The 10827-nt window shown below is 44.2% G+C and overlaps 1 protein-coding gene across 1 annotated transcript in view; it reads left to right on the top strand.

Annotated features, from left to right (window-relative positions):
• The first annotated feature begins 9876 nt into the window (after positions 1-9876).
• LOC119338594 (beta-xylosidase/alpha-L-arabinofuranosidase 1-like) overlaps positions 9877-10827 on the top strand; it is a 2541-nt gene continuing 1590 nt past the window's right edge. Inside the window, exon 1 of the mRNA XM_037610899.1 lies at positions 9877-9910. Within this exon, the coding sequence (XP_037466796.1) occupies positions 9877-9910 (34 nt within the window). The remainder of the gene's footprint in view (positions 9911-10827) is intronic.

Genomic DNA, 10827 nt, shown 5'->3' on the forward strand with positions numbered 1-10827 from the left:
ATCCGCGTGCCCCGACGCCGGTGACGAAGTCGCGCTGGATGTGGAGCAGCGTCGCGGCGGCGGAGCAACGGAGCTGCAGCGGCGGGGCGACAGTGGAGCGCCTACTCACGAGCTGAACCTCAAGGTAAGGAATCTCTCTCCATGGCCTGGCCACTCACAGGGGTTAATGAGTGCGCTGGATGAGGAGGCGGCCGTGTAAATGTTGTTGTACTTAGCTGCAGATGTTCTTCTTAGCTGCAGATGTTGGTGTACTTATCTGCGGTGGTGCAGAGGATTTTGTTCTTCCTGTGAACATTAGTTGAACTATGCTTCCTGTGTGACCTGCCAACAAAATCCATATTGGAGGAGCTGTGAAAAGTGAAATGTAAAGGAAATTAATCCATATTTTTGTACTACTCCAAATCTGAAATGTTTAGATTTGTTTCTTAGATGTAGATTTCTGACAAAAGGGAGTAGGAGTATAGCACTAGCTTGCACTGCAGTAGCTTGAATTGATAATTTGGAGTACTCTAGTGATGCTTGCTTAAAACTAGAGTAGCAGTAACTTGTGCTTTTGCAGCAGTGTCCTCCCTTCCTCTCTTCTTTTCAGTAAAGTGTACTCATGTAGGAGTATAACTTTAACTTGCATTAGCAGTAGCAGTTAATTTGTGCTTGCATTAGCAGTAGCATTTTTCTTGCTGGAGTAGAAACCTTTTTATGTTACTCATGTAGCCCTGGAGTAAATTCTCTTCTTCTCTCCTTAGAAAATTTGTACTCCAACTTCTATAGTTTTGTCATGGTGCAGCTTCTGTAGTTTTGTTAAACTTCAGAAAATTTGCCTTAGTTCTACATGTGCTTCTTCAGAAAAGTTATGAAGACAAAATTTAGTTTATGAAGACAAAATTTAGTTTGTGTAGCTCGCAGCTGCCCCCGCGCTGAATTTAGTTTACTGAATATCGCTGATGAACATATCTGCAGTAGGTCTCTGCCTGGTGAACTGCAACACTGTACACTATGTCACTGCGAGGGTAAAAGGTTTTTTTGACTGAATTTGGTGTTAACTGTATCCTTGCAGACAATTGGATTTATCGCCGGGCTAGTGCTATGCTTGAAGTCACTGGTCATCGCCTCATGGAGTCATGGGCGACGGGGCCCTCTGTTGGGGAACGTAGCAGAAATTCAAAAAAATTTCTACGTAACACCAAGATCTATCTATAAAGAGACCAGCAACGAGTAGAAAGGGGAGTGCATCTACATACCCTTGTAGATCGCTAAGCGGAAGCGTTCAAGTGAACGGGGTTGATGGAGTCGTACTCGTCGTGATTCAGATCACCGATGATCTAGTGCCGAACGGACGGCACCTCCGCGTTCAACACACGTACAGCTCGACGATGTCTCCCACGCCTTGATCCAGCAAGGAGAGAGGGAGAGGTTGAGGAAGACTCCATCCAGCAGCAGCACAATGGCGTGGTGGTGATGGAGGAGCGTGGCAATCCTGCAGGGCTTCGCCAAGCACCTACGGGAGAGGAGGAGGTGTCACGGGAGGGAGGGAGGCGCCAAGGGCTCAGGTATGGATGCCCTCCCTCCCCTCCACTATATATAGGGGCAGGGGAGAGGAGGGAGGCGCAGCCTTGCCCCTTCCTCCAAGGAAGGGGTGCGGCTAAGAGGGGGGAGGAGTCCATCCTCCCCAAGGCACCTCGGAGGTGCTTTCCCCCTTTAGGACTCTCCCCTTTTTCCTATATCTTGGCGCATGGGCCTCTAGGGGCTGGTGCCCTTGGCCCATGTAGGCCAAGGCGCACCCCCTACAGCCCATGTGGCCCCCCGGGGCAGGTGGCCCCACCCGGTGGGCCCCCGGGACCCTTCCGGTGGTCCCGGTACAATACCGATGACCCCGAAACTTGTCCCGATGGCCGAAACAGGACTTCCTATATATAAATCTTTACCTCCGGACCATTCCGGAACTCCTCGTGACGTCCGGGATCTCATCCGGGACTCCGAACAACATTCGGTAACCACATACAAACTTCCTTTATAACCCTAGCGTCATCGAACCTTAAGTGTGTAGACCCTACGGGTTCGGGAGACATGTAGTCATGACCGAGATGTTCTCCGGTCAATAACCAACAGCGGGATCTGGATACCATGTTGGCTCCCACATGTTCCACGATGATCTCATCGGATGAACCACGATGTCAAGGACTCAATCAATCCCGTATACAATTCCCTTTGTCTAGCGGTATGGTACTTGCCCGAGATTCGATCGTCGGTATACCGATACCTTGTTCAATCTCGTTACCGGCAAGTCTCTTTACTCGTTCCGTAACACATCATCCCGTGATCAACCCCTTGGTCACATTGTGCACATTATGATGATGTCCTACCGAGTGGGCCCAGAGATACCTCTCCGTTTACACGGAGTGACAAAATCCCAATCTCGATTCGTGCCAACCCAACAGACACTTTCAGAGATACCCGTAGTGTACCTTTATAGCCACCCAGTTACGTTGTGACGTTTGGAACACCCAAAGCACTCCTACGGTATCCGGGAGTTGCACAATCTCATGGTCTAAGGAAATGATACTTGACATTAGAAAAGCTTTAGCATACGAACTACATGATCTTGTGCTAGGCTTAGGATTGGGTCTTGTCCATCACATCATTCTCCTAATGATGTGATCCCGTTATCAACGACATCCAATGTCCATGGTCAGGAAACCGTAACCATCTATTGATTAACGAGCTAGTTAACTAGAGGCTTACTAGGGACATGGTGTTGTCTATGTATCCACACATGTATCTGAGTTTCCTATCAATACAATTCTAGCATGGATAATAAACGATTATCATGAACAAGGAAATATAATAATAATCAATTTATTATTGCCTCTAGGGCATATTTCCAACAGTCTCCCACTTGCACTAGAGTCAATAATCTAGTTCACATCGATATGTGATTAACACTCAAGGTCACATCCCCATGTGACTAACACCCAAAGAGTTTACTAGAGTCAATAATCTAGTTCACATTTACCATGTGATTAACACTCGATGAGTTCTGGGTTTGATCATGTTATGCTTGTGAGAGAGGTTATAGTCAACGGGTCTGAACCTTTCAGATCCGTGTGTGCTTTACAAATCTCTATGTCATCTCCTAGATGCAGCTACCACGTTCTATTTGGAGCTATTCCAAATAACTGTTCTATTTGGAGCTATTCTAAATTGTTGCTCCATTATACGTATCCGGTATCTCTACTCAGAGCTATCCGGATAGGTGTTAAGCTTAGATCGACGTAACCCTTTACGACGAACCCCTTTACCACCTCCATAATCGAGAAAATTCCTTAGTCCATTAGTTACTAAGGATAACTTTGACCGCTGTCCCGTGATCCATTCTTGGATCACTCTTGTACCCCTTGACTAACTCATGGCAAGGCACACTTCAGGTGCGGTACACAGCATAGCATATTGTAGAGCCTATGTCTTAAGCATAGGGGACGACCTTCGTTCCTTTCTCTCTATTCTGCCATGGTCGAGCTTTAAGTCTTAACTTCATACCTTACAACTCAGGCAAGAACTCCTTCTTTGACTGATCCATCTTGAACACCTTCAAGATCACGTCAAGGCATGTGCTCATTTGAAAGTACTATTAAGCGTTTTGATCTATCCTTATAGATCTTGATGCTCAATGTTCAAGTAGCTTAATCCAGGTTTTCCATTGAAAACACTTTCCAAAATAACCCTATATGCTTTCCAGAAATTCTACGTCATTTCTGATTATAAATATGTCAACAACACATACTCATCAGAAATTCTATAGTGCTCCCACTCACTTCTTTGGAAATACAAGTTTCTCATAAACTTTGTACAAACCCAAAATCTTTGATCATCATCAAAGCATACATTCCAACTCCGAGATGCTCACTCCAGTCCTTAGAAGGATTGCTGGAGCTTTGCATACTTATTAGCATCTTTCGGGATTGACAAAACCTTCCGGCTGTATCACATACAACCTTTCCTCAAGAAAATCGTCGAGGAAACAATGTTTTGACATCCTATCTGCAAGATTTCATAAATAATGCAGTAATCGCTAATATAATTCCAACAGACTCTTAGCATCGCTACGAGTGAGAAAATCTCATCGTAGTCAACTCCTTGAACTTGTCGGAAAACATCTTAACGACAAGTCGAGCTTTCTCAATGGTGACACTTACCATCATTGTTTGTCTTCCTTTTAAAATCCATCTGCACTCAACAGCCTTACGACCATCGAGTTGTTCTGCCAAAGTCTACACTTTGTTTTCATACATGGATCCTATCTCGGATTTTATGGCTTCTAACCATTTGTCGGAATTTGGGCCCACCATCGCTTCTCCATAGCTCGTAGGTTCATTGTTGTCTAGCAACATGACCTTCAAGACAGGATTACTGTACCACTCTGAAGTAGTACGTATCCTTGTCACCCTACGAGGTTCGGTAGTGACTTGATCCGAAACTTCATGATCACTATCATAAGCTTCCACTTCAATTGGTGTAGGTGCCACAGGAACAACTTCCTATGCCCTGCTACACACTCGTTGAAGTGACGGTTCAATAACCTCATCAAGTCTCCACCATCCTCCCACTCAATTCTTTCGAGAGAAAACTTTTCCTCGAGAAAGGACCCGATTCTAGAAACAATCCCTTATTGCGTTCGAATCTGAGACAGGAGTTATACCCAACTGTTTTGGGTGTCCTATGAAGATGCATTTATTCGCTTTGGGTTCGAGCTTAATCCTGAAACTTTTTCACATAAGCGTCGCAGCCCCAAACTTTTAAGAAACGGCAACTTAGGTTTCTCCAAACCATAGTTCAGACGGTGTCGTCTCAACGAAATTATGTGGTGTCCTATTTAAAGTGAATGTGGTTGTCTCTAATGCCTAACCCATAAACTATAGTGGTACTTCGATAAGAGACATCATGGTATGCATCATATCCAATAGGGTGCAGTTATGATGTTCGGACACACCATCACACTATGGTGTTCCAGGCGGTATTAATTGTGAAACAATTTCCACAATGTCTTAATTGTTTGTCAAAACTCGTAACTCAGATACTCATCTCTATGATCATATCATAGACATTTTATCCTCTTGTCACAATGATCTTCTACTTCACTCTGAAATTACTTGAACCATTCAATAATTCAGACTTGTGTTTCATCAAGTAAATATTCTCAACATCTACTCGAATCATCTGTGAAGTAAGAACATAACGATATTCACTGCATGCCTCAGCACTCATTGGACTGCACACATCAAAATGTGTTACTTCCAACAAGTTGCTATCTTGTTCCATCTTATGGAAAACGAGGCTTTTCAGTCATCTTGCCCATGTGGTATGATTTGCATGTCCCAAGTGATCCAAAATCAAGTGAGTCCAAACGATCCATCTGCATGGAGTTTCTTCATGCGTATACACCAATAGACATGGTTCGCATGTCTCAAACTTTTCAAAAATGAGTGAGTCCAAAGATCCATCAACATGGAGCTTCTTCATGCGTTTTAAACCAATATGACTTACATGGCAGTGCCACCAGTAAGTGGTACTATCATTACTATCTTTTGGCATGAAAATGTGTATCACTACGATCGAGATTCAATCAACCATTCAGGTTTAATGCTAATCTTGATGGTACAGGGAGCGTGCGATGTTTGATTACATCAAACTTGGAAACACTTCCAACATATATCGTCAGCTCACTTTTAGCTAGTCTCCGTTTATTCTGTAGCTTTTATTTCGAGTTACTAACACTTAGCAACCGAACCGGTATCTAATACCCTGGTGCTACTAGGAGTACTAGCAAAGTACACATTAACACAATGTATATCCAATATACTTCTATCGACCTTGCCAGCCTTCTTATCTACCAAGTATCTAGGGTAATTCTGCTCTAGTGGTTGTTCCCCTTATTACAGAAGCACTTAGTCTCGGGTTTGGGTTTTACCTTGGGTTTCTTCACTAGAGCAGCAGCTGATTTGCCGTTTCATGAAGTATCCCTTCTTGCCCTTGCCCTTCTTGAAACTAGTGGTTCCACCAACCATCAACAATTTATGCTCCTTCTTGATTTCTACTTTCGCGGTGTCAAACATCGCGAATACCTCAAGGATCATCATATCTATCCCTGATATGTTATAGTTCATCACGAAGCTCTAACAGCTTGGTGGCAATGACTTTGGAGAACCATCACTGTCTTATCTGGAAGATCAACTCCCACTCGATTCAAATGATTGTTGTACTCAGACAATCTGAGCACAAGCTCAACAATTGAGCTTTTCTCCTTAGTTTGCAGGTTAAGAAAGTCATCGGAGGTCTTATACCTCTTGACATGGGCACGAGCCTGAAATCCCAATTTCAGCCCTCAAAACATCTCATATGTTTCGCGATGTTTCAAAAACGTCTTTGGTGCCTCAACTCTAAACCGTTTAACTGAACTATCACGTAGTTATCAAAACGTGTATGTCAGATGTTCGCAACAACCACAGACAACGTTCGAGGTTCAGCACACTAGGCGGTGCATTAAGGACATAAGCCTTCTATGAAGCAATGAGGACAATCCTCAGTTTACGGACCTAGTCCGCATAATTGCTACTATCAACTTTCAACTAATTTTTCTCTAGGAACATATCTAAACAGTAGAACTATAGCGTGAGCTACGACATAATTTGCAAAATCCTTTTGACTATGTTCAGGATAATTAAGTTCATCTTATGAACTCCCACTCAGATAGACATCCCTCTAGTCATCTAAGTGATTACATGATCCGAGTCAAACTAGGCCGTGTCCGATCATCACGTGAGACGGACTAGTCATCATCGGTGAACATCTTCATGTTGATCGTATCTTCTATACGACTCATGCTCGACCTTTCGGTCTCCGTGTTCCGAGGCCATGTCTGTACATGCTAGGCTCGTCAAGTTAACCCTAAGTGTTTCGCGTGTGTAAATCTGTCTTACACCCGTTGTATGTGAACATTAGAATCTAACACCCGATCATCACGTGGTACTTCGAAACACGAACTGTCGCAACGGTGCACAGTTAGGGGAGAACACTTCTTGAAATTGTTGTAAGGGATCATCTTATTTACTACCGTCGTTCTAAGCAAATAAGATGTATAAACATGATAAACATCACATGCAATCAAATAGTGACATGATATGGCCATCATCACTTTGCTCCTTTTGATCTCCATCTTCGGGGCTCCATGATCATCATCGTCACCGGCATGACACCATGATCTCCATCATCATGATCTCCATCATCGTGTCTTCATGAAGTTGCCTCGCCAACTATTACTTCTACTACTATGGCTAACTGTTAGCAATAAAGTAAAGTAATTACATGACGTTTAAGTTGACACGCAGGTCACAAATAAATAAAGACAACTCCTATGGCTCCTGCCGGTTGTCATACTCATCGACATGCAAGTCGTGATTCCTATTACAAGAACATGATCAATCTCATACATCACATATATCATTCATCACATCCTTTGGCCATATCACATCACATAGCATACCCTACAAAAACAAGTTAGACGTCCTCTAATTGTTGTTTGCATGTTTTACGTGGCTTCTATGGGTTTCTAGTAAGAACGTTTCTTACCTACGCATGAACCACAATGTGATATGCCAATTGCTATTTACCCTTCATAAGGACCCTTTTCATCGAATCCGATCCGACTAAAGTGGGAGAGACAGACACCCGCCAGCCACCTTATGCAACTAGTGCATGTTTGTCGGTGGAACCGGTCTCACGTAAGCGTACGTGTAAGGTTGGTCCGGGCCGCTTCATCCCACGATGCCGCTGAATCAAGATAAGACTAGTAACGGCAAGCATATTGAACAATATCGACGCCCACAACTACTTTGTGTTCTACTCGTGCAAAGAATCTACGCAATAGACCTAGCTCTGATACCACTGTTGGGGAACGTAGCAGAAATTCAAAAAAATTTCTATGTAACACCAAGATCTATCTATGGAGAGACCAGCAACGAGTAGAAAGGGGAGTGCATCTACATACCCTTGTAGATCGCTAAGCGGAAGCGTTCAAGTGAACGGGGTTGATGGAGTCGTACTCGTCGTGATTCAGATCACCGATGATCTAGTGCCGAACGGACGGCACCTCCGCGTTCAACACATGTACAGCTCGACGATGTCTCCCACACCTTGATCCAGCAAGGAGAGAGGGAGAGGTTGAGGAAGACTCCATCCAGCAGCAGCACAACGGCGTGGTGGTGATGGAGGAGCGTGGCAATCCTGCAGGGCTTCGCCAAGCACCTACGGGAGAGGAGGAGGTGTCACGGGAGGGAGGGAGGCGCCAAGGGCTCAGGTATGGATGCCCTCCCTCCCCTCCACTATATATAGGGGCAGGGGAGAGGGGGGAGGCGCAGCCTTGCCCCTTCCTCCAAGGAAGGGGTGCGGCTAAGAGGGGGGAGGAGTCCATCCTCCCCAAGGCACCTCGGAGGTGCTTTCCCCCTTTAGGACTCTCCCCTTTTTCCTATATCTTGGCGCATGGGCCTCTAGGGGCTGGTGCCCTTGGCCCATGTAGGCCAAGGCGCACCCCCTACAGCCCATGTGGCCCCCCGGGGCAGGTGGCCCCACCCGGTGGGCCCCCGGGACCCTTCCGGTGGTCCCGGTACAATACCGATGACCCCGAAACTTGTCCCGATGGCCGAAACAGGACTTCCTATATATAAATCTTTACCTCCGGACCATTCCGGAACTCCTCGTGATGTCCGGGTTCTCATCCGGGACTCCGAACAACATTCGGTTTCCACATACAAACTTCCTTTATAACCCTAGCGTCATCGAACCTTAAGTGTGTAGACCCTACGGGTTCGGGAGACATGTAGTCATGACCGAGATGTTCTCCGGTCAATAACCAACAGCGGGATCTGGATACCCATGTTGGCTCCCACATGTTCCACGATGATCTCATCGGATGAACCACGATGTCAAGGACTCAATCAATCCCGTATACAATTCCCTTTGTCTAGCGGTATGGTACTTGCCCGAGATTCGATCGTCGGTATACCGATACCTTGTTCAATCTCGTTACCGGCAAGTCTCTTTACTCGTTCCGTAACACATCATCCCGTGATCAACCCCTTGGTCACATTGTGCACATTATGATGATGTCCTACCGAGTGGGCCCAGAGATACCTCTCCGTTTACACGGAGTGACAAAATCCCAATCTCGATTCGTGCCAACCCAACAGACACTTTCAGAGATACCCGTAGTGTACCTTTATAGCCACCCAGTTACGTTGTGACGTTTGGAACACCCAAAGCACTCCTACGGTATCCGGGAGTTGCACAATCTCATGGTCTAAGGAAATGATACTTGACATTAGAAAAGCTTTAGCATACGAACTACATGATCTTGTGCTAGGCTTAGGATTGGGTCTTGTCCATCACATCATTCTCCTAATGATGTGATCCTGTTATCAACGACATCCAATGTCCATGGTCAGGAAACCGTAACCATCTATTGATTAACGAACTAGTCAACTAGAGGCTTACTAGGGACATGGTGTTGTCTATGTATCCACACATGTATCTGAGTTTCCTATCAATACAATTCTAGCATGGATAATAAACGATTATCATGAACAAGGAAATATAATAATAATCAATTTATTATTGCCTCTAGGGCATATTTCCAACACCCTCTAGAGTTCACGCAGAGTTATCTCGAATTGATGGGGTAAGATAAGGTCAACTGATCTCTGTCTGTCTACCTGTCGACCATAATTTCAGATGTCTGTTGTTTTGACAGGGATATTCAGTGTTTATTCAGCCACACTTGGTGTCTTGTGTTTGATCTCTTTGCAATGCAGTAACGGCACGACACCCTGAATGACCCACATCGTGGGAGGACACCTGACACAAGGTAGTTAGAATTCCTTGTTCTGTTTAAAATAAGGCATGTGGTTGGGGTATGTTGCTTAGATTAATTTTGAACAAGATTTAACTTGTCAATTTTGCTTGAAGTAATTTTGCTTGGAGTATTTTTCAGCAACTATTATGAACATGCAAGTATTCTGAACATGAAACTGTTCCTTTAATTTTTCAGCAAGTATTATGAACATGCAAGTATTATGTGCATGCATTTGATTCAGTTTGATTACTGAACATGATAGCTACTCAAAGAAATTTTGTTTGCTTGCACTTGAGTACTTGCACTTGCACACAACACTAGTTCAGAAATTTTGTCTTCATTTTCAGTAGCGGAAGCAAGTTGTGCATGCTTTAACTTCTCTTCTCTTCTTCTATTTTGACCACTGAAACTTTAAACTGTTCCTCTCCTACTCTTCTCATAAGAAAATTTTCATACTCCTCTCCTTTACTCAAAACAAGGAGTACAAAATGAGGAGTACAATACAAATAAAAAAACGAAAACTTATCACAACAAGGAATTACACAAATGATCATACACATGAGGAGTTCAAATGAACATACAAATATATTTTTTCAAAACTTATCACAACAAGGAGGTACACGAAATGATCATAGTACAAATGTTGAGTTTACAAAATTATCATAGCCACATCTCATACAAATGATCATAGCCACTTCTCATACAAATGATCATAGTCATATCTCATACTCCACACAAGCCTTTTGCAAACATGTCTCGACAAGCAACTCCTCAAGCATCTCAACAAGCATCTCGACAAGCAACTCCTCAAGCATATCAACAAGCATCTCGACAAGCATCTCGACAAGCAACTCCTCAAGCATCTCAACAAGCATCTCGACAAGCAACTCCTCAAGCATATCAACAAGCATCTCGACAAGCAACTCCTC

The sequence above is a fragment of the Triticum dicoccoides genome, chromosome 7B, assembly GCF_002162155.2.
Source record: "Triticum dicoccoides isolate Atlit2015 ecotype Zavitan chromosome 7B, WEW_v2.0, whole genome shotgun sequence".
NCBI classification, from domain to species: Eukaryota; Viridiplantae; Streptophyta; class Magnoliopsida; order Poales; family Poaceae; genus Triticum; species Triticum dicoccoides.